General features: G+C 41.8%; 1 protein-coding gene across 2 annotated transcripts; it reads right to left on the bottom strand.

Annotated features, from left to right (window-relative positions):
• Nucleotides 1-851: 851 nt before the first annotated feature.
• On the bottom strand, nucleotides 852-23,730 carry epg5 (ectopic P-granules autophagy protein 5 homolog (C. elegans)). Of its 2 annotated transcripts, none has more exons than XM_026186183.2 (46): nucleotides 23,582-23,730; nucleotides 23,047-23,241; nucleotides 20,518-21,174; nucleotides 20,155-20,415; nucleotides 19,875-20,073; nucleotides 19,650-19,789; nucleotides 19,443-19,550; nucleotides 19,275-19,348; nucleotides 18,999-19,107; nucleotides 16,594-16,708; nucleotides 16,364-16,514; nucleotides 16,082-16,243; nucleotides 15,828-15,985; nucleotides 15,415-15,566; nucleotides 15,155-15,295; nucleotides 14,867-15,031; nucleotides 14,661-14,783; nucleotides 14,306-14,568; nucleotides 13,806-13,946; nucleotides 13,561-13,705; nucleotides 12,789-12,986; nucleotides 12,509-12,616; nucleotides 12,285-12,407; nucleotides 11,887-12,053; nucleotides 11,560-11,793; nucleotides 11,311-11,434; nucleotides 11,070-11,214; nucleotides 10,507-10,678; nucleotides 10,247-10,409; nucleotides 9,930-10,072; nucleotides 9,663-9,819; nucleotides 9,217-9,411; nucleotides 8,907-9,120; nucleotides 8,240-8,427; nucleotides 7,633-7,840; nucleotides 7,444-7,519; nucleotides 6,896-6,999; nucleotides 6,605-6,780; nucleotides 5,731-5,955; nucleotides 5,422-5,631; nucleotides 4,162-4,306; nucleotides 3,248-3,490; nucleotides 2,894-3,107; nucleotides 2,587-2,805; nucleotides 2,351-2,465; nucleotides 852-2,264 (listed from the first exon to the last, which is right to left on the bottom strand). In XM_026186183.2, the coding sequence occupies exons 2-46, from the start codon at nucleotides 23,098-23,100 to the stop codon at nucleotides 2,082-2,084; spliced, it is 7,767 nt and encodes a 2,588-aa protein (XP_026041968.2). In that variant the 5' UTR covers nucleotides 23,101-23,241; nucleotides 23,582-23,730; the 3' UTR covers nucleotides 852-2,081. The 2 variants fall into 2 exon arrangements, with proteins under 2 accessions (XP_026041968.2, XP_026041970.2); XM_026186185.2 differs by having other exon boundaries at nucleotides 20,524-21,174.
• Between the last annotated feature and the right edge of the window lie 1,092 nt (nucleotides 23,731-24,822).

Below are 24,822 nucleotides of genomic sequence, written 5' to 3'. Positions count from 1 at the left end.
GGGATCTGCCAGACAGTGATGTGTCTGCTAAGAATATCAGCAACGGGTCCCACCGAGCATGTGCATGTGTATGCGGGTCGGATGGGATGGAGGACACGGTGAATGGGTTTGGGAGGAGAAATTTTATGAGGCTGTTTCCAGAGCAAACTCTCTCACATTAGTACCGACCACTCCACAGCACTTCACCACCTGAGCTGAGAGACGGGAGAACAGAAGGTCGAATTAGACGGTGAGAGACAAACACACACGGCTTCACAGAACGCACCGAAGGCCGTTTTTGAGAGCCAAGAGGAGACGGTGAGTGTCTGCAAGCATCTCCCACCTCCCCTTCTTTTCTCCCGTCGTCTCCACCTCCTCTCTCACTTCCACCCTTCCAGTAACCATAGAGACCACAGTTGCCCGAAGAGAGGTTTTTCTCTGAGACAGAAGTGGTGGTGTCAAATGCTGGATGTATGCATGCACACAAAAGCTCATTTTCAACACCCCCTGCTTTTTAAAGGCTCTATTTATAGGGGAAGAGTACTTTTTTCAAAACATTTTTTTAGTGGTGGGCATGTACTGTTACTTTGTGCATATGAAGAGAATAGGAGGATGTGGCTGTCCATGAAAATCAGTCCACAATAGGTTCTGTCATAACTGCCTTCTTTGACGAGGAAGATGCAGTTTAAGTCTATCCGTCGGGAGCATTATGAGCAGAATGTGAAGATAAAGACAACTTTGTTTTGTTGTAGAGGCTGAACAATGCATTGTACCTCTAATTGCTGTCTGGACCGGTCCTGTTTGTGCTTTCAGCGGCTCCATGTGCAACATCTGGTCCCAGATTGCTGCGTTATATTGATAAATACCAGCTGTGAGGTGTTCAGTTCCCTTTATTGAGCAGTCATGTCTCTTTTGTTCTGCTTGGCTACGGAGTACACCTCCTGCAGCAGTCCTTACAGACCCATTCCTGATCACTGACTCATAAAAAAGAAACGCTTTTGACATTAACAGTCACCACATAATACCAGCGATAAGGCGAGCTGCAGGCTGCTGAAGTGCAGCTCGATGATTACTGAGATGGCACAGAGCAACAGAAGTGGTGAGTTGACAGGAGTAATTAAAGTAAGAAAGCTGTCCAGTTCTGTTCTAGCTTCAACAGCATTAAAACCTCCTTATACCATTAGCAATTTGAATAACACTGCACATACAATTCTACAAGGAAGACAAGTTGTACTTCGCTTTTCCAGACTGTAGTTTTGGACTTAACGGACACTGATGACACAACCAGAGATCACGGTTAAGGAGGTTTAAGTAGCTAAGCAGATGAAAATAACATCTCTTTGGCAGAACAAGGAAAGCACTTTTGGCTGGAAATGAACATAATACTGGCAAATGTGCTGTTACTAGACATGATCACCTCCTACTGTATACAGCACCTTGGATTGAAATATTTCAGACTGCGGATCATGGATATGCAAGCATCAGCAGCAAAAAACAAGACTTGTGTTAAGCAATGAACCCCAACTACCAGCATTCCTGGTATGTCCCACACCCTATTTTAAGAAGGTACTACCAAACCTATAGGTCTATTAAATGAGTCCTTTAACATCCTCTAAATAATCTGTGGACCCTTCATCTTTTTTTCCTGTTAGATTCCATGTACAGGTGTGAAACTCACACCCACAGAGCCTGCTGCTGAATTCTGATTCATGAGTTCTACTTCAATAAATACATGCAACATCCTCTCAAATCAAGAACAGAACCGATGGAGCTGAAAATCAACAGGCAACTTATGCAAAAAGCAACAAGGCATGAACATCAGAAGAAAATAAAGTGCCTAAATGTCAAAGATTAGCACACATGATTGCTTAAACTTCTGACGGTCTGTGTTCCTTCACTGTACTCTAGCAGTCAAGAGGTTTGTTCCTCACAAATGTTCAGTCAGCTTTAATGAGTAAGTTTCTGTCACACAAGTCCCCCGCTGACACAATAAAAAGGCAATTCAGAACAAGTGTCTTCATCACTTAAAACTTTTGTGCTCCTTCAGGATTTTTGACTCTATTGAACAATTGTTTACTCTCAGGTAGAAGGTGAGTTCACAGTCAGCGGATAATGTGCAGGTATCTGAGGTCGGGGTATAGGAGGTTAGCTAGGAGGGCCAGCAGCCGGGGTCCATCTTTGAGACAATGTCCTGGGTAGCGAATGAACTGGACGGCTTTATTCACAGAGTCCTCTAACTCGGCGTACTGCTTATTACTGGGCATGGCTTCCAGCGTCCCCAACATCTGAAACCATCGGAAAGGAAAAAAAGAAGTTATTTTTAGGTGATAATTACAAACTAGAAAATGAAACACTTCAAGTTTTTGCATACTTGCTGTGCTTTTGCAGAGAGCTGCAAGTCAGTGGTGGGTTGAAGTCGAAGCTCGCTCTCTGATGGCACTTGAATGGACAGAAAAGCTGCCAGACTGCGTACCACCACCCTGAACCTAAAGCATTGTATACATAAACAGTTAGGTTATGAACATTTGTGAATTTGTTTTTACACATTTTTTACTCTTTATGGACTACAGGTGTTTTGATTTACTAATAATGTGCAAGCCAGCTCACCTATTAGAGACAGGAGACCTTTTTCCAAGGCCTATAGCTCCGAGCAGGCCGGAGTTCAGTCTTTCTTCTCCCAGTTGAAGCAGCCTAGTTTGAAACCTCATCAGGCCCAAGACCACACCTGATACTTCAGTCAAGCCTGCCTGTGGCTGTAGCTGCTCCGCTGAAAGATTCAGGGATTTGTGCCACCACAGAAACAGCTTGGCTTCATCAGCCGGACCGCTAGAGACAAATGAAACATGTTCATATCTTTACAGCTCACAGAGGACAAACGCTACATGCTACACAAGAGCGAGTGAAAGGGACAAACCTGGGAAAGACCTGATTGGTCCAAGTGTTAATTAGAGCCAGAGTCCTCCTCTCATTGGCTGCTGTGTATTCACTGTTGAGACGCTGCAGAATAAAGGCGTAGAGCGTCAGGAAACTGCCTCCTGATTGGCTCTCAGAAAGGAAGTCATCTACTGTGAGCTCGGGCACCTGCAGCGATGCCAACACAGGTCCCCACCTTACAGACTCTTCCTCGGCTGAATTGAAATCACGGATGTGGAAAAAAAAAATTAGCCAATTTTCGGACATCCTTCAAATGTTTTGAAAAGAAAAGGACTAAACCAACTTTCAGGGGAAATGGTAGCACTGAAGTAGCATACCCTAAACTGCTACTTACCATGGTTGAAGTACCCTGTAATGCATGCCTCCATGATGCGTGTCATGTGTCGCACTGATGCAAGGCAACGGGAGCAGGCTGTGAGAAGGGGAAGAGTTGGAAAGCCCCTCCCTTTCCTGTCCAGCCAGGTAATGACATGGGCAGCGAGTGCCTCGCCTGTTGAGACGCCCACGCCGTTGAGCAAAGCCAAAGCATCACTGAAGAGACTGCAGAACGCCATGTGCCTCTGCTCCAAATCCACCTCTGAAAGGGAACAGGAAGGAGTAGAAATAAGGCTGTAGAAATGGAGTGTCAAACATAAGGCCCAGGGCCAGAATTGGCCTGGCAAGGACTCCAATTCGGCCCAGCATTGAAAAAAAGAAGGAGGGCATACAGTTTGGACTTTTAACTGTATTTTTATAAGTTTAGCAGCTTCTCCTACTGATAAAGACCTCCCCCGTGACCAATCATACTACACCAAAGTAATTAAGCAATACAATTAAAAAAAACCCAATTAAAATCACAGAAAGGTTCCTGTTTTGTTTTGTTTGTTTGTTTGTTTTTAACAATTCTTTACAATAGAAAGTTCTGTTTTAATAAAAAAGCTTCAGAGTAAAAAGCAAAGGGATATTTTCTGCGAGCTAACAGACTCTTTCTTTCTTTTACTGAAATTTTACACATTTATTTCTTCCAATTACATTTACTACATTCACTGCACTTCTTTTTCTTATATTTAGATATTTGAGAGATTAAATGCTCAGTTAAACTTTCTTACGCTGACAGAAAGGAGAGTTTCACTGGTCTGGCCCACTTAGCATCAAAGTGGGCTGTATATGTGGCCCACCACGTAAAATGAGTTTGACATCTCTGTTATAGAAGACTGTTTTTACTGATGGTTGAAGCTTTTGATTAGCAAGATGGTGAGGACAATTCACCTGGTGGGTTGAAGGTTATGATACTCTCCAAAAGTGTTTCCAGTTGAGCCTCCAGGCTGGTGAGGGTGATGCTGCCTCCTTGCTCCAGAGTCACCAGAGATTGCACACACCAGCAAATGTAGGCTCCAGCCTTTAGCGTCTCTTCCTGATATGAAAAACAAACAAACAAAAAACGAAAGAAATTGTAGGGTTTTTTCATATTTTTTTATTTGTTGTTATACTATTGACTATAAAATATATATCAGTTCTCTGTAAACTAAAGGTTCCTGACTGCTAAAACAGATGAAACACTTTAAATGAATTCAGGCCGAAAATGGACGTGATTATTTTACATCATTAACTCCTATTCTTGTTTTTTTTTAAGTTATTAAAGATGCTGTACAATCATTCTACCCTTGGAAAATTACTGTTTAAAGAAAATTGTTAAAAGCCCCAAATTACCAAGCCCACAATAAATGGAAGTAAACGACCGCATTTTGTCAAAAATTAGACAATTTTTTAGACTAGTGAGGAACTGTTTATTGGTCCTTACTGTGAGAGGAAAACCTTGTAGATAATAAGTAAAATATGTCTGTTTTAAATTTACAGTGAGTTTCATGCTTTATGTTAAATGTATTCTTCTTTTCCACAGCTTTTGCCACGTATTTCTGTTAGATCCTGAAACAGTCGTATGTAAAGTTAGAAGGATTGTACAGAGCTTGCCAATATATTTTTTTGGACATTGGATATTTTGGGAAAAATATCACATGATGTATAAAATGTCGTACTGCAAACATACATCTAAAGCAGCTACACAGATTGAGTGTTATTGACAGCACAGTGGCTCTGTGGTAGGATTCTGGGTCAAGGAGCTCTGCCATGAAACACGCGAGTTTTCCTGTCAATCTGCCCAAGACCAAGGCTCTGACTTACATCCTGAGTTCCCCGAACGCTGCAACTGCTTACGTTTAAGTTTCATGTGTATGTTCCAAACCTTGCACTTTTATAGCAGGCATGCCAGTTTAGTGAACTCAAGATGCTGACAGAAATAGAAGTTGTTCAAAAATTCCTATATTCTTCAACACAAGCCATATATTTTATACAGCATAATACTATTCTAATAATTATATTTTATAATTTTCTGTCATTGGTTTGATCAAGTCAAAAGCAAGAGTTGAAACGTTCTCAGAGTAATCCATTTGCTGGTTTAACCTGCCTTAAGAGATTTACGCCACCTTAACAAATCTGATGCAGAAAACAAACAGGATTGTAACGTCTCACCTGGTGTGGAGCTTCACCGGGGCAGGGGTGGAGCCCAGCAGCACTACGGAGTGATTTCAGCAGCAGCTGAGGTGCAGAATCAGCACTGAGAAGCAAAGAGGGAGGGTAGTGGGTGCTAACGTATCCCAGAATGCTCTGGTACGAGGACAGGTCCAGTTTGTGCCAGGGTAGAGATGTGGACTGAACCAGCAGACTGAACAGAGGTGAGTCCTGGAGGTTAAACAGGAAAAAAAGAAAGAAAAATGACTGAAAAAAGGAAACAGGTCTGATTCTTGATTCTGATATGATACCACACTAGCCTGAACTCACCTGCTGACTCAGGAGTTGTTCCTCCTTTGCCAGAAAAACGAGCATGTAGAGCAGGTATACCAACATAGTGTGCGACTCTTTCTGTGTGGCCATTTCTGACACAGCTGGATATGTTGTGGAGCCGGGAGGTGTTTGTAAGTGGTCACTCAGGATGCTGACCCAGTTAACTTCACATAACACTTCTCCCATAAACAGGAAGCAGCTCTTGGGACTTCCTCTCTCCACCTGTAGGCACAAGAAGCACAAGTAATCGAAAAAGCACCAAACACATCAAACCCTTTTGCTTTGGACTGTATTCAAAGTATCAGTTACAACATCTACTTAATGCAAGGTAAATGTAAAATGCACATTTTAGGCTCCTGTTACTGTGAAAGTAGCTATAACAGTGTAAATATCAAGACACTGATGAATTTATTTATGATAAATCATTAAACATCTCCGTAGTAGGAGTATTAAACCCCATAATGATGCACACATATCAAAAGTGTTTAAAGTTTAATATATTAGCTTGAATAATGTAAGAGGTTGCTTGGTAACCTTCTTCATGCTTCCAATATCAATTTCTGCTGCTCTTCAGTGTTCACAGATAAGCATGCATTCTTATCAATCTTTCAATCAGACCTTTATTATTATGAATTCAAGTATCCTATCTATGCCAATAGATTCCACAGGATAGCCTTCAAAGAATGATTGATAGGGGCTTTGAGACACAGCTTTTTTCCAAGAACAAGGAGCTGTGACTGTATTTCTGTAAGTGCAGGCTACTAATAGAAACTGGGGCCAAGGATCATGGTCTCAGGTTAACAAGCTTCCCTGTGACATACATGTCTAAATCAGTGTGAGGTGTTAGGGGTCTAGGGGCAAAGTATCTCACACTGAAGAGTTGCTCCATGAGCTTAGTGTCAGGGTGCAGGTGTCTCCAGGGCAGGCTGCGTAGGTGTGTGTGATACAAGTAGAGCAGGTACTCCGGTGTGCGTGGTGAGGTACAGCTCTCACAGTACTGCATCATACACAGCCACAGAGCACCCCTCTGACCAGGCAGCAGACGATCTGCAACATAAACACGCACACAACGTGTAAGTAAACACATCCTTTATGGTTCTAGCTTCTCCGTGTTATTACAGCACAGACGACAAAGATCACTGTAGATTAAACTGTTACTTGCCTCTGAACTTGTGATGAAGCAGGTCAGTGATCTGAATGTAGAGGCCAACCATACATCCTGCTGCACTCGCATCCGTCTCCAGCCAGGGGTAACACTTGATGTTACTGAGATAAAGATGCAGTTATTGAGATTATTTGTCCATAATTTGCTGTTCCTCTGGTTTGTCCTCTAAAATTAGAATCAAACTGCAAATTCACCTATCAGGTCCCTTCTATTAATGACAATGAGATGTAAAAGGACATACTTTATTGACATTCTTGTGTGCCATTCAATAAATAATTAATGCATTCTTTTTTTTTTCTGAACAATGCTACAGCAGTGCTTTATTCTGGGTAATGTATAGTGTGATTCAGAGGTTTGAAAGATTCAATTCAGTTAAGTAATGACTGTAACCTTTAATGACTGCCCTGTGAAAAGAAACTAAGAAAACTAAGAAAGATCAGCTTATATAACTGCCCCGTCTAAAATTTGCTCTATGCTCACATCTGTTTTAACTCTTGCTAACTGATAGCAGATCTTTGTTCCTGTCTGAGATGTGAGACACTTACCCGCCCTCGCCAGCGTCCACAGGAAAGATCCATGGCTTAAATAACTTCACAGTCTTACTGTGCAGGTCCTGCAGAGCTGTGAGAGTGCCATATTTCTTTTTCACAATGATGCATTACAACCGATATGCACAAAACTAGAAGTTAAACTCAGAGGTTTGACATAAATGTAAGTTAATAATCTGCAGCTACCTTTCATTATTTTGCTGCTGCCCACTGACTCTCGGGCGCAGCTGTTGAGCTGCACATTGATGAGGCAACTGATCAAATGGTCCCAGAAGGAAACGACGTCCTCGATGTAGGGAGTCCAGGAAGCATAGAGGCCGAAGCTGCGGAGGTCCGTCTTACTGAGACGACTTCGTAAAAAGTAGTCACTCAGCCAATCGACTGTCTCATCCACCTGTTAGCAACAAATAAAATACAAAAACGAAGATTTAAACGTCATAAAACTGAACAAAAACAAACTTGCATTTTGCAAGAAACTTCGGCTTAACGCGCAGCATGCTGACTCTTAATAGAGATGTGAATCACATATTTACAACGCCAAGACATCCCTGCCTACAAGCTAGGCAGGGATAGCTCAGTAGGTAGAGTGGTAGCCCCATGATCGGAAGGTCGGTGGTTCAACTCCACTGAACGGCTACCCTGAGGTACCCCTGAGCAAGGTACCGTCCCTACACACTGCTCCCCGGGCGCTGCATTGGTGGCTGCCCACTGCTTCACTGGGTGAATGGATTAAATGCAGAGGAACTATTTCCCTACGGGGACTAACATGCACACTTTACACTTTTAAGACTACCTGCTGAGGAGAGAGGGTGATGGGGGACCTGTAGGGGGAGGCTGGGGGTGCGACACCACGGGTGGAGACTTCAGTGCTGCACACAGCTGCTTCAGCTTTGCCCTTGGTGCTGCGGGATGGAGGTAAACAGCCGAGCACTCGCAGAGTCACTTTCCAGCACTCCGGACTGAGCAGCTGGTTGGATGAGCCTGAGGAGGTTAAAAAAAAATCCTTCTGTTGAAGAAGTTCCCAACAAAACACCCAAACTGATTATTCTTGATTAGTTCTGTAATCACAGCTGACATCAGCGGCTCCATTTGGAATAATCTCTTAACAAAAACCAGAAAAACAAAAGCCAAACAATGATGAACCACTCACTGACACTAAATTTGCATCTGTTGTTCAAAATGAACTGACTTCATTTTTCATTAATCAGTTTAATCGTAACTTGCATCCTTTCAGGAAGATTAATGCATTTTCTTAGATTCATTTTCTAGAATAAATAGCAGTCAGGGTCTAACGTGATGTGCAAGAAGGGAAAAATGGCTGCTTAATATAAGAGTCCAAGAAAGATGTCTCTTAAGGAAATTTTCATTCTTTACTACACTGAAGGGAAAGAAATGACAAAAAAATAAATAAATAAATCGAGGGTAATCGCAATTTATCACTTCAGAACAGATCAACTCACTGGTCATGAGGAGGCGAAGGCAATCGCTGTAATGGTCGGGGAAATGATGCCGTAAAAGCCAGGTCCAGTGTTTGGTGAAAAGGTGAAAAGGCGTGAGAAACTCAGGCTCGGGGTCTCGGCCGCAGACGCAGAGAGCTCCATGGACCAATTCCAGCAAACGTGTCCTCTCCGAAAACACGGGATGGGCTTCATTCAGCCACTGAGACAAATCAAACTGCAGGGGAAAAGAGTCAGAAGTGGACATTGTAACTGGCACGTGGTTTGCGGCGTATACATCCCATTTCTTCATTCCACTTGCACGTGGACTAACCTTAGTGAGCAGCATGAAAACGACATCGGCGCTGTCGAGGGACAGCGATGTCACGACGTCTTGGTAGAGAAACACCAGCTGACTGGGCGCTGCGTTGGGAGTGAAGAAGGGGGAAATGAGAGGGCAAAGCCGCCGCTGCTCCAGGATAGTCTTCAGGACACGGCCACACTCCTCTGCATTTCCCTGGATAAATACCTACACACAAAATTAAATACACTTTAATTTGAGTAGTTAATCGCAGCTAATCCATCCAACATATCTATGATGTGTGTTCTTTATGTACACAATAATGCTTTATGCCCTCTATTCAAGGTGGTTATGGTTATTCTCTAGTATTCCAGCTGGCTCAAATACCCATTTTTTGTACTTATATATTCCACACAACAATAAATAAAAACACTGCTACTCTGCAATATGTGCATGTATTTGTTAGAGCATATACACACCTGTCCCAGTACCTCCACACATGAAGACAGGTACTGACGAGTTGGTGGATGACGGAGCGTGTCCTCACATACAAAGGAGACCACCTTGTAAAAAGCAGACACACCAACTTTCTGGACTGCAGGAGATTTTTGTGCTTTGTGCATATTCACCAAAGCCCTAAGACCATGAAACAAGGTGCACTTGAGTCAAGACATTCCCCATCTACCTTCATATATGTCAATATAATGCATCTTGATATGAATGATATAAAATCTGATTGCACTGACGTGATGAAGTTTTCAGTGTGAACGGCAGCCTGGGCCAGGATTTCAGGTGGCGGAGCCATAGCATCGGTTTGAAGCTTTTTGATGTCCCTGCGCAGTGATGTTATCTGAGTCTGCACTGCCTCCTGCTTCTGCACAAGCTCACACTACAAATTTACACACACACACACACACACACACACACACACACACACACACACACACACACACACACACACACACACACACACACACACACACACACACACACACACAGATTAATAAAACATACCAAAGCTGTAACTTAAAACGTGGCTAGCCTGCAGTGTGAGAGGTCTTACCGTGACAGTGATGTTTGCAGCTCCTTGGCATGGCTGTCCACCCTTCCCTTTACACTCCAGGGCCATGGTGACTTGCTCTGGTCGGTTCTTAAACAGTACAGGAAGGCTCTCCAGCAGCTCCTGCTCCATTGCCACCTGCTGGGCTTCACGTGCTACAGCAATCCTGGTGCCAAGATAAATTACTTGGGAATCTGCATGCGACTTGTTTATGTTTATAGATAATTCAAAATAAAAGCTTTTATTTTATGATTTACACATACCTGGCTTGATCTTGCAAAATGCTGAGGTCCTGCTCTAACAGTTTACAGGCAGCTTTACAGTCAGTGAGACAGGCGGAAGGCACTTCAGGTACTGGTGCCTTCAGCTTATGCAGTTCAGGAGCTAAACGGGGAACTGGATGTTTCTGCAGATTGGACAGGATACGCTCCCTTGCTGAATTAAGACAATATCAAATGCAAGCATTTTTAGATTTGGAAGTAGAAGTAGATTGTGGCACATATGAAAAGCGAAACAAATACACTTGTGTATAGTTGGTCTACATAATTTTGGTCTCAAAGACAAAGGAGAAAAGGGAATTAAATCAACAAGAGAACAATTCTTTATTACAGGAGTTTCTGACATGTAATAGCAGGAAAAACACTAACAAATAAAAAGTGAAAATGTCTCCTGTGAAAAATATCTCGAACAGAGAATATATTATTTATTGTTCTGAAGCTGACACACAGTATATAAACTTCTTACAGAATTGCATTTTTGGTATCTGTATATTTTCTTTTTAATTAACCCCTGCTTAATCGTTTGGCTATAAAGCTTGGCTCCGTACCATTGCTGAGGCTGGTGTAGTCAGTGAAACCAGAGGTTTGAGTCTGGAGGAATGTTGGCTCACTCTGCACCTTCTTCCAAAGAGACAAAACTTCCCTCTGATCATATTGTAGACGCTCCTGGTCCACATATTCCAGCCAAAGTTCCTACAAAAACCCCCCCAAAAAACAACACAAAACAAAAACAATTAATAAATGAATCATATATTATAATATATATATATTAAAAAAAATTATACTCACCTGATGCCACTGCATGACCTGTGCCAGTCTGTGTGGTTCATACTCTGGAGGAAGAGAGGGAAGATACACTTCTTGCTTCTGCAGAGTCTCGTCATCCAGCCACACAGAAAATACTCCAAACAACCTGCAGACAAACAAACAAGCAGCTGAGAATTTAGAGCCTGCCATAGCCTGGAATATAGGAAATGATCTTTAAACAAAAAATAAGAAAGATTTTATAAAAGCTCTGTCTCAGGATCAGCACCATACCTGACCAGTTCTGTATGTAGCTGAGGAGAAGTGAGGTAAGGTGGTCCGGGATTATTGGGGGTTTCGTCACCCTGGTCTGATGAGGGTGTGTTCGGTGGGAGTACCCGGAGGGCCTGACTGGCAGCGTGGTGGAAGTCAGACACTTCCTGTATTCTCTGCCTCAGATCTCGGAGGAAAGCAGCCTGGGAAGAGGCCTGGAAGAACCTCTTGCCGATACATCCTCCTGCAGCCAGCCTGTTAGAGACACATGGACAGATAGATACAGATTCTGCCTATTCTCTGCTTTCTTTGACTGGGGATCATAACACATGAGCATGTTTATCATACCCGTACTCAGGTCCAGGCTGTCTAAGGTAGAGCTGCAGGAATTTCTGCCAGATGAGGGGTAGGAGGGGGTGATCAGGTGGTGTAGCTGCGGCCTGATATGCCCAACGATATACCTGAAGCCTCTGCAGAGACGGGGCTACCGGCAACTTAAGCCTCTGTTGAGCCTTCTGGCTCAGAAACAGAAATATTGTTAACATCATCTAAACACAACACTCCAAATCATTGAACAGCAGTAGACCAGGATCCTAAGTACTTTCTATGATATTTCTGCTCTTTAGTTTTGCAAATAGTCTGTTCACTTTTATTCAAAGGTCATAGAATACATCTTCTCTGAACAAGGATGTAAAATGGCACATTATGTAATGAGATAATGAACCTATTACTGATAAACTGTCTACCTTTAAGGCTTGTTCGGGGGAGATATTAAGCTCTGACAGGAGTTCATGCTCAACACAGCGCCTCAGCTGAGAATCTTCCTCAAACACACCCTCCATATTCAGCACCACCCAGGCAAACCAGATCTAAAGAAAACATAAATGTTAACAGGCCAGTGAGGATGGAGAATTCTACTAATGTGATCAATTGTATTTACACATGTGGTTGTTGCTTTGTTGTCTCTCACCTCAGCACTCAAGGATTGGCCCTCGATGAAGGAGGGTGTGGCATTTCCAGAAATCCAACCAACCAGAGAAGAGAGCAGACCCCGGTCTCCATGATAACCCAAAGCAGTCTGCAGAGGGTATGAAAAACAGTAAAAAAAAAACAGAACCCCCCCCCAAACATTGCTGCTAATTAGCTTTCCTCACCTTATTCCCAGTCTGTTTGGTTTGTGTCTCATTAAATATTAATGTGAAGTTCAGAGGTTGCTTAATCATGCAAAGCAAACACCACTTTGTAAATACCTTATGTTGCTGGTACAGGAGTTTTTGGACACATTCCTCCTGGTGGTAAGTGAAGGCAGCGCAGCAGATCTGATCCATGAGGAACAGGACTGTTTTGTCTCGGTACCACAAGTTCTGTTGAGTCAGAATTCCCACCCAAAACTCCAGAACTGCTGCAGCTCCAACAAGGCCTGGTTTCGAACTTTCTACCACATGACTCTGAAAGATGAGTTAAAAAATGAGTAATGAGTCCCAAAGTAATGAGGACTGAATTATTGAGTGTGTTTACATGTAAAAACAAAAAAAAAGTAAGATAAAACAAAACCCCTTCTAACATGGTTTGGCTGGCTCAAAATTTGTTCAACTACCCCGAATAATTAAATTAAATAAAACTTTATTTATATAGTGCCAATTCACTACCACAGTCAGCTCAAGGTGCTTTATATTATAAAGTGTTGACCCTATAATAATAGAGAGAAAACCCTAACAACCAGATGACCCCCTATGAGCAATATTTGGTGACAGTGGGAAGGAAAAATTCCCTTTTAACAGGAAGAAACCTCCAGAAAAGGCTTAGAGAGGGGCAGCAATGTTGAGGGTGAGGAAAATACTTGGTAATTTAATTACTGTTTCATAGTAATTTAAACAACCAAAAAATAAATGCACATTATTGCATTTTTTCCTGGACACACAATAATTAAAATCTGCTTCTTTTCCATATTTTTTTTTTCATTGTTTCTCATATAAATTCAGGAATCTTGCACACAACATGCACAAAAGTTTCACCATGCACCTGAATGACACTGTTCAGCAGACGGACGTTGTCTCCATAACTGGTTCCAGTGAGAAGTGGCGCCACTCGATGCGTGACCTGCTGCGTCATGCCCTGAGGACACACGCTGTCGTACTGCAAGAACAACTGAATACAGCTTACAAACCTGCCATTAACAAAGAGCAAGACAAGAGGTGTCGGAATAAAGTCAGTGCTTGAGTTAGCTGCAGATTTTACATGTGTTACGAAGGATGCCTGTTTCTTACTGAGCGTTGTTGAGCAGGTAGTAGCTAAGAGGATAGGTTGGGGGTAGGATGTTATCTAACAGATGCACAGCAGCTCTCAGATGGCGAGACTGAATCAGACTTTTCAACAAGCCAACACCATCAGTACAGAAATGTTCCAGGCTGAAAAAATAAAGACAAAATCCACACAAGATTATTCAACTTATACATGTGATTGCCATACAACTAAAGTTAGAAACCTCGCGCATCTACACCTTACATAATATACTGTAGCTATATTAGCCCCTGATACACATTTGCTGAAAAGCAAGAGTTCTATTTGCAACATTAATTGATTAATATTTGTATATCAAATTGTGTTAAATTATTTTATCATATTTTGTATTATTTTCAAATTGTTTTTGCCTTTCTTGGGTAAAACAAGGCTGAGTTTTCCAAAAACTACACCCATCTCTAACCAGTTCAATCCTTCACAATGTGTAAGTCAGCTGTAAATGTTCTCCTAGTGTGTGAATACAAACCTATGTCCCACGGTTGTCATTGCAATGGACAGGTAGCATCCAATCGGTATGCCTGCTTTTACAGCCCTCAGAACAGAGTGCATGCTAGGAGAGTGCGTAAGCTCTGGAGGTGGGTTGGATGCCAAAGCAGGGACCACCCAGGCTCCTTTAGGGTTCTGAGAATTGCCATGAAGCTTCAGCCTCAGCAGCAGCTGCCATGCCCACTGACTAAAGGATGCTTCAGGAGATACGCCCAAACGAAGGACACTTGCAAGGTAAGAGACCTGAAAGGAGATAGAAAGAGAGAGAATGATGTGTAATGCAGAAATAAGCATTAAAGAATTCAGCAGATGTGAGGCAAGTGTAAATGTGCCACCTGTTTGATTCCCTCTGATATGAGCCCACTGTATGGTTTGTCTGTAAGGTACTTCTGATAGGCTTCAGCCACCAGCAGTGCCACCTCATTGTGGAGAATTGAAGGCAGGAACAAAGAGCCATCCTACATAAGGAAACAAGGTTAGTGAAGGTTGGTTGTGACAAACTCACGAATGCACTGTCAGGAGTCTAAGACATCCTCTCTACCTGAGTGTTGAACCCCCAGTTCAGACCCTCAAGGATGACACAGGCCAGCCGGTTCTCTACAGCTGACAGAGGATGCTGAAGGAGCCACGCTCCAATCACGCATATTTCTTCTTGCTGCGGCTGCCAAAGACTCAGAGGCAGCTCTTTACACAAGTACAAAGCCACCTACACACAAACGAAACATGCAAATAAAAACACACGAGTGGATGGATCATGGATCAAATTAAACATTTGATGACTAAAAATCATGTACAGCTAAAACCTTTATTATGGAATCACAATACCAACCATTCCCACAGTCTGTATGGTGTCCCTCAGTCTCTCAAGGAGCACCGAGATAACATATGGGTGGGCTGCTGCTATAGCAGCCAGTAACTCCCTCCCCACCTTGGAGTAGGTTTCTCTGGTGGACACACTCACATAAGAGACCTGAAGCAAAAATGAGGAAATGGATGTCAGACGGAGACAGTACAGATCCTAATCAGGGATGATGAATTGTGTTGTGTTACAAAGTTGATACTAGTTTCAGAAAAATTAGCCCCCCCTACCTGGTAAATCAGGAGAGTTATAGTGGTGATGAATTGTGAGTCAGAGCGCTGAGTGGGTGTCGCCATTTGTGCTAATGCAGTGAGGAGCGAGATGCCGTCAGAGCTGTTCACCTCACACAGCCACTGTTCAAAACTCGCCTGATGCTGTGGGTCTGCATCCGAGAGAAAAAATAAAATCACAATGACAATTCCAGACTAAGAAGACCGACATGATGCAACTTTAGATCCAGGAAAGAAGTACAATAGAAAATGAGTTTGTTCAAAGCTCAAATTGAATGTTTTTGGGATATTTTAAAAAGTTCCTTTTTAATATGATGATGAAACTGAGTGGACACTTCTGAGCATTAACATATTCAACAGGCAAGTTTTAAGGATGTGAAAGCTTTGTGTATCTTATGTGTGTTTAATTGTACCTCTGAGAGCCTGAATGCAGGAGTATGTGTCACCAGCTGTGCTGAGTGTTTCTAGCCCTGCAGTCTCTGCGCTCTGCATAACATAAAGAATCTTCCAGAGCATGGAGCTGGACAAAGTCCCATATGGCATCTCAGACATAAACAACCAAATGCCCAACCTGTAGAGGATGAACACACAAAATTAATAACAAATATCAAAGTCTGTAAAGTAAATTGCTCCCAGTTAAAATGGAAACTTGAGGCTAACTCCTCACCTTTTGTTTCTGAGTACATGTAAAACAGCTCGGAGGAAAAGATGATCATATTCTATCTGCAGTTTTTCCAAAGACAGAGAGTGTACTTGAGAGCTAGATCCAGCGGCATCAGTCACACTCACGTACTGGGCCCAGTGATCACTCACATAGCAAACTGTCATTCTGGGGGAGAGCAGAAAAGAAAAGCCAAACATAACATTTTATTAATGCATCCTCTGACTTTGTGATATGGCCTGAGAAGTGTCAGGACATAGAAGCTGCTTATGTGCTTGGCGAACTGACCGTATGATGTGCCCTATTCGTTTGACTAGCTGTCTGTATCGGGATCTGTTATAGGTTTGTAGACCGAGAGCGAGAATTTCAATGAGCGAGGAAGCGAAAGCAAACACCCGCATCATCTTCTGACTGGAGCAGGCCTGGGGCTCATACACACCTGGGGACAGACGCACCTGTTAGTTCACACCGTGAGTCAAACAAACTAACACACAGATGGGTCAGACTGACTCTCTTACCCTGCTTGCTCATCCCAAGCATGTATGAGTAGAGCTGCTGGAAGGGGAACTGGGTAATCAATAAAATCAGATCTTCCTCACATAGTAGCAACCAGCTGGTTTCTGGGTCCTCATCCTAAACACAGAAGACAACAATGTCGTTAGGGGCCGACTTACTACATGTTGCGTGTATTTGCAATATGCTACGACTGGCATTTTTTAATTTTTGTTTTTTTGGCAAAATATAAAGCAGAAGCTACTTGCTTTTTTTTTTTTAACAGTACACAGTAATAACATGTTGAAAAAAAAATCACAAATGTGTTTTTTAAAATAATGTGACTTTTAAAAGCTTTGAAAACACCACAGTTCCTAGTGTTGGATTATAATATTATTTTATGCCATGTTAGACCCCTAATTAAAGATTGTGAATTATTATGTAGTTTTAGTTTGCATTATTCTCCTGAATTAGAAGAAGGTGATAACTATTGCCTTTGTTAAACTGATTTGCATTACATTAGACTGCTGATTTATTGTGAATGAATGATATTGTTTTATGATGCATTATACTGCTGAGTTATAAGAAATACTGTTCGCAGAAAGTCATCGCCTTATTTGTCTGATTAGAAGAGAACAGAACATACTGGAGTTTTCTGCCCCATCTCAGCAGGAGCAGATAAACAGGGAGCCAAGGTCGTAGCTTAGGCGCTGAGTGAGAGAAAGCATGTGAATGTTCAGGCTTTTATGATAAGGTGGGGGCCACTAGAGGCTATAAGAGTTTGATCAATGCTCCACCATTTTGAGATCTGATGCTGTCTGCGTACGGTGTCCATCTCCCACGCGTGTGATCATTAAAATCATCGTTTGAATCAACCCGGCCGGACCAGTGTTGTTATTATGGTTTTTCCTCTTGTATCCACCCCCAATATTTGAATCCGTAACACTAGGCAACACATTAGTACTGGCAGCAGTTGTGGTTTTAAGCCAGCAGACTGATATTTAAATGGTCATAGGTGTTCATTTAGCACAATTTCTCCACAGATCATTGATGTGACTCAAGATTAGAAGACAGACAAGAACATTTTTTTTAAAAAGCACTCTCTACAAATTTACAATCTGTGACAGCTCTTCTTTACAAACAAGCAGACTGAATATTTATTATCGCCTGCATCATAACTGGTGAAAGAAAACAAGAAAAAAGAGACCCTATTTTCAGAGACTATAACATTTTGATGCTTCTTAAAAACATATTGGTTATTTCCAATAAATGTGGTTATTTACAAATAAAGCACACCCTCTTTAACATCTAACATTTTATATATCAAGACATAATAGAAAATGTATCTGATTTTAAGACCTGTTGCTTAGCAGGTCCTAAAATAAGATAAATACAACCTCAGATGACCCACTACACCATGTCATTGTTTATTTAACAAAACCAAAGCTAAAATGGAGAAGCAGTGTCTAAAAATATCAAGTAGACCCTCACTGCTTCCACAGGAATTGAAAGGGTAAGTAGCAGTCAGGTCCAGCTAATCAAATGCACTTGATTAACTGATCATCGGCAAGTATGAGCACCTTTATAAAAACAGAAGTTCTGGCAGTTAGCTGGTCTGGAGCGTTCAGGTGTGTTAACACAATGTCAAGGAGGTAAGACGTCAGCATTGATTAAAAAAAAAAAAGAAAAGGAAAGAAAAAAGGACTTGTTTCTACTAATTAACCTGGGAAAAGAAATCCATTATTCAGTAAGAAAGTTCATGACAGTACAACAAGACGACTGAACAGGCATGGAGTGTTTACGGAGGAAAGCGTTTCCTCTCTAAAAAAAGAGCAGGATGGCTGAGGTTTGTAGAGTGCTAATTTTAAGACCTGCTGACTTCCTGTAATTTTTTTTATGTGTTCTGATACATAAAACCTTAAAAATAAAAGAGGGTGAAGTTTCTTTCTCTTATTTTGTAAGCATGTATGCACCAAAACTGGCCACATTTCACCTAGAGGGCACCAAGGAACTATCTACGGGGCAGACAATAGTCAGTGAGGAGTTAATGTACCTACATTTATTTACAGCTGCTTCTGAATTTTATATAATAATTTTACATTTTATTTTCACAAATAAGCTAACAATACTGCATGAGAAGTTAAATTAAAAAAATATAAATTTACTTTTGTTTTTCTTACAGGGAAACCAATTTAGCTTACAAAGCACTAGCATTCCCTGTTATAGTCACTCATTTGGATCACATTTTTGATATAAAAACTATTTTCTTTTTATTGCCATGTCATGTTTACAATTTCTATGGTACAAATGTATATCGGAAATGGTGAACTTGCACCTCGTACTTTAAATGATTCACTGTTGTTGTTTATTGCAAAAAGAAGTGAACTGTGCCTCTTTCTTCAAAATGAAATTGTTACATTAATAAACTTACCTCCTCTCCACCTTCATCCACTAAGGTCCAGTTGCCAGATTCTTGTCCAGAAGCACCTGAGCTCTGGCTCTCACACGGCTTCATGTGGCCCAGGAACTCTGCACGATGTCTGAGTCAAAACAAGCAAAAAAAAAGTTCCACATTCTGAGATCTTAGACTGTTGGCCCTTAAAAAGATGACCTGGATTCTCATAAAAGCCAAAAGCATAATTTGCAGTGTATAGCTCACAGTCAGTGGGTGAAAAGAAGAAACTCATGTAGAGACTTGCATTTTTACCTGGCAGGTGACATTAGAATGGCCAGAGCTTGCATAAATTGCTGAACTCCAGAGGTGTTCCCCCAAACTTGGATCTGGGTAAGATAATAAAGAAGAACTCTACTCCTCTGTATGTATAGCAATTGACGTGATAAAATGATAAATGACAGGCGTGTGTTCCTAACTAACCTGAAGGAAGTGTGCAGCCCACTTTCCCACCCCAGCAGGACAGCAGAGAAGGTGGCACAGGAGGTACAGGTGCTCCCCTGACCCTCCAACATGCAGCAGGACGGCGACCTGGAGAATAGACCAGGAACACACAAGGATTGCAACAACAAATTGCCTTGACCACTGGGGCAGTACGTTTGAAAAATGGTTTGGGGTTTGTGTGTATACCAATCTCTCAAGCCAGTGATGGATGTCTGACTGGAACTGTGTGTCATCAAGGACTCTTCGTGTGAAACTAAACAGGACGCTGATGGCCTCTTTCAGAGGTTGGAGAGAACACGGCTGTGTTTGGCCATCTAACTGAAAATCTGAGACAGCAACAGACAAAACTGATGTAACACATACATTTTACACTAGTAATATCAGAAGTACAGGTAAAATAATTCTTCCCACCTTTTATAAGACTGTACAGGTATGATTCCACCTGCAGGCGTGACAGCAGAGCGGTGTACGCATGCAGCACGACCTTTTGATGGAGCAGCTCACTGCAAGCTTCAAACAGTCTTCTCAGCTCAGCCTGCACACTCTCACTAAACTCTGCCTGCTGGAAGCGGTGATACCCACATACCTTTGTCTGATCTGCACACACACCCTGTAAGATAGAAATTATAAGTGTGAAAGCAATAGTGGGACATTTGATCTTTCTGTACTATAGATGTTTTGTAAAACACACCTGAAGTGTGAGCTGTTCATCTCTGAAGCTCCACAGACGATTCTGTGTGCTTTTGCACTCAGATGACTGTGTGTGAAGCTGTGTGTGCGACTGGGTCAGCTGTCTGCGGCAACGCCAGTAGTTTTGCAACAGTTCAGTCAGTTCGTGTTTCTCCTGCCGCGCCAGAGCACAAAACTGTGCTGCACAAACCTCAACCCCCTCCAGCCATGCTCGCAACCCTCCGCCTGGCTCCCAAACACTCAGCTGCTCCAGTGAGAACGGCTACAGAGCAAAAAGATTAAATAATACAGTAATACAGACCATTTTATTGTAAATAAAACTTAGCATTAGCAATAAATTTGATCTCATGGTACATTAGATCACCTGAACCTCTAAAGCTGTTTTGGGTAATTCTGGGTAGAGTTTGCTCCGAGAAAGGTCGGCCACGGACTCCAAAGGCCGCAAACTTGGAGGAGAAGATTCCTGATCAGGAAGTGCCAAAATTGCAGGTTCCTTTCCACATGTTTCCACAGCTTCCCCACAGAACTGTATCACTGAACCTTCTTCTAGTGTAGGAAGAGACGGATATAGTGCTGGGGCACTTGGGACATTTGAAGCTTCAAACTGAGTTAAAACACACAGCTGATTCCATGACTGTTCATCCTTTTCAAGCTCAGTGGTTTGTGGCACAATTTTAAGCCCAGCCCCCTGAGCTTCCTGCACATCAGCCTCCTCTTCCTCCTTTTTGGTCTCTTGCGCTGTGACCTGTGATGTCACTGTTGAGGAGTTCAGACTTGGCTGTAGAGTCTTACTCAGCAATGATGCTGTGTTTTCTGCCTGTTGCTTCTCAGAAGGCAGGTCTGATGACTGTGCTGTGGCTTCAGGATTCTGAACAGTGTCTAGCTTATTCTCCTCCTCCTCCTTTTCCTGATAGGGCAGACTCAGGGGGATCTCAGTGAAGTCAGAAGTGGAGGCCTCAGGTACAGCTGAGGGAGCTGGGGCTCTTTTGTCTTCCTCTGCCTGCTTCTGCTTCCTGACCAGCTGTGTGCAAAAAAAAAAAAAAAAAAAATCAACAATGACACATCAATTTCTCTTTGGAGGAAAACCAAGCTTGTGTAACAGCTTTTTACATGTGACCATAGTCATGTGAGTACAGAACAAACACTGCTATGAATGTGCCAAAAAGAATCTGCATTTGTAATCATGGATATTTTTGTTGTTTGGATCATGGTGGTATGTTAAATTTATGTGTTTTGCAAGTCATTTGATTTATTATCAATCTCTAAAGAATAAAAGTACAGACTGAAAGAAAAAAAAAGAAAAAGGAAAAACAAAGTGCCTTCACAACAGCTTCAACTTGCATTGGTACATGCTCCAAGTCTCTGGGAGGATCAAGCAGGGATCAAGCTGTTTTTTCATAGGATAGCTACTCGTGTGGTGTTTTGGTGACTGGGGCAGAGTGTCTAATATTTCAGTTTTCAGTTTAAAATCTCCCAAAAAGGTTTAACAGGGATGAGACCTGGCCACTGCAAAAAACCACAGCATATGACTCACATCATCTACAAAATAATCAAACCAATTTACTGAACCTCTCTGGTTCCATGGATGGGGTTACTATACTTACTGACTATAACTGATAGTTCCTCTTTGCTTTGTAATTTGTTTTACCCTCAGATGGCAGGAAATTGCATGTTCAGCAACAACCCAGGAACCACCAAAACTCACATGGCTCTGCCATGAATGGGAAAGTGTTAGAACACTAGTGTCACTGTCCACAGTGAAGTGAGTTTTACATTGTCATTGCGAGGGTGCCGACCAAGAAAGAAGCTCCTGTTCTAAAATCGACACCTTCAAGATCAACTGAAATTTGTAGCTGCCTACATGGAGAGGCCAAATACTCTCTGGTTTTAAAGTAAGATGAGACAAAATTGACTTATTTGGACAACATGAGAAGAGGTATGTTTGGAGAAGTCAAGGTGAAGCTTTCGACCTGAAGAACACTGTATCAACTGTCAAGTCTTGTGGAGGTAGCATCATGCTCTGGGGCTGTTTTGCTGCCAGTGGTACTGGTACATTGCACAAAGTGGATGGAATAATGAAGGAGGACCACTTCAAAATACTTCAACTTCATCTCAAATCAACAGCTAGATGGCTGAAACTTGACAATGCTGGGTGTTCCAAATGGACAATGATCCCAAATACACATCCAAATTTGTTTTAGAATGGATAAAGCAGGTTAATATTAAGCTTCTGGAATTGGCTCCCGAAAGCCCCAAACTTGACCTTACTGAAAATTTGTGGACTAAGCTTAAAAGAACAGGAAACTAGGTAACTTAAATGAACTCTACCAATTCTGCCAAGAAGAGTCGTCAAATATTCAGCCAGAATTATCCCCGAATCTTTGTTGATAGGCACAACAAGTGTCTGGTTGAGGTGTAATTTGCTAATATTATTTGGATATGTAAGAGCCTGTATGTAAAATTTCGACATTCTGTGGATTAGTGAAAATCTAAAATAAATTCAAGTGTGTGTACCTAATTCTTGATTTTTTCTAAACTCATTTAAGATGTATTCTGTACAATCATCAAACCTGAAAAAGAACAGTTCAAAAAAACAAAAAACAAACATTAAAAGCTCAAAACTACAATGACAATCATGCCCATGATGAGTGATTATAAACTGTCAAGGGAAAGCAGCAGATCCCCTCTCTAGATGGTTCACAGGTTCAATACTTTCATTCTTGTCACCTGTCTGTATCGAAGTGGATACCTGCAACTGTCCCTACATGTGAAGAGAAATGTATTTTACTGGGGTGTTCACTCTGTTTGGGACGTTTATACTTTGAAGGCCCTTCATTCCCTCGTGAAAAGAGAAGAAGGTAAAGAATACCTGTAAGGTACTTGATTTAATCACCTGAGATTTTCCGCTGGCCTTTGCTTTGTTCTTCTTTGGTCTCACAGCCTCCATTTTTAGTGTCTGTTCGTGTCCGCATCAGCTGTTTTTACAGCTCAGATCACTCTCACAAACAGCTGACTGAGGAGTTTCCTGGTGGAAATGATGCCGATCACCTGAAAACCGCTGATCATCTGAGCAGTCATTATAGGTGATCTAAATATACCAAAAACAACAGGCGACCATTAGCTGGAACAAACAGCGAGGTATTTCCTGTGATAAGCACCCCGTGGCTGGTTGTGCTGACAAGATAAACACAGTCACTGACTGTAAACAAAACACACTTTTATATTCCGTTGACAGGATTCATCTGCGGAGAATATCAAGATTAGCAGGCCACCTAGCGTGAACAAAATATTCAGACAGCACATTTTGGGGAAAACGAAACCATGAAGCCCCACGGAGGTACAGTTGGTGACACTGTACGAAGGCTAAGCTACGCTAACGCCGAGCCACTCGCCCGTTAGGCGGTGTTTCTATTGAGTTGTTTATTTACCAGCGGCTCTCGGTTTTCCGTGCTGCTGCTCACATAATAAGAAATCAAATTTCCACTCGTCCCAGAGAGTGAGACGCAGTGACAGCCACGTCCGCTGCCAGGCTGCAGTTTGTTTTGTTTGTTCCAGGAACTCCTCGATCAAAATCTCTGATCACGTGACTGCTCCACCTCTCTACGGAGTAGCAGATAGGCCACACCTAATAGGCAAAGACGATTTTCTGTCAAATGTTCATACTTTAGTGACGGGTGTCAAACTCATTTTACATCGCGGCCCGACCAGTGAAACTCCCCTTTCTGTCAGTGTAAAGAAGTTACATATTTAACTGTTTTTCTACACGATAAAGAAAAATCTGCTGTGACAAACAAAGAATCGTGTCAGCACGGCTCTTTGGACTTCAACTGTAAGAAACTGTAAGACACTGCGTCAAATGGCTCTAAGCTACATGCAGACATTTATGAATCGCTCGTGTTCAAAGATACCTTGTATATAGTTTATTTTATGTAATATTCATACAACTGCAATGTAAATTGAGTCTTTTTCAAGGCAGCAAATGTTTATTAAGTGTTTTCCTAAAAGCCTTATTTTTATGCATTTACTACTAGGGACAACACGTGAGGTTTAAGGTATGGACAAGTGTAAAACCTTTAGCTCTCCACAATGGAAAATGGCTAAAAATAAAAACGGGTATCATTGTATCCAGCTCTGAATTTTTTAAATTCTGCACTCAGCTTTGCAGTCTACGATATCATTGAAATACAGCCAGTTGCTGATTATTTTACGTTTTTGCTAGAGATAGGCAGATATCGATAAAAGATACCAATGCTGGTATTGGTATCAGATCTATATTATTGCAATAGAATCGATACTTTGTTTCAATCCTTTAAGTTCGGCATGTAGCCCACTTAATTGTGTTAAATAGATCATTTTTTAGGAAATAAATAAATAAACCTCAAACATGCACTATGAAAAATATCTGAAAGTGAGTCATGTCTATTTTATTTATGTCCTATAACACATTTAAACTACAGAAGAGGACCCAAAGTGCTTTAGAAGCAATCTAAGGAACTTGGAAAGAAAAGCGACTGGACTTCTTTAAGTTTCTTGAAGATATTTCATCTCTCGTCCAAGAAGATTCTTTAATCCTAAGAGCAGTTGGTGAAGAGTCCCAGATTTTTAAGCCTTATTGGGAGTGTCCCTAGGAGGGTCATTGACCCATTATTGATCATCAGCCTAATCATAA

This window comes from Astatotilapia calliptera, chromosome 12, assembly GCF_964374335.1.
Source record: "Astatotilapia calliptera chromosome 12, fAstCal68.1, whole genome shotgun sequence".
Classification (NCBI taxonomy): Eukaryota; Metazoa; Chordata; class Actinopteri; order Cichliformes; family Cichlidae; genus Astatotilapia; species Astatotilapia calliptera.
This window is presented reverse-complemented; position numbering and strand designations above follow the sequence as displayed.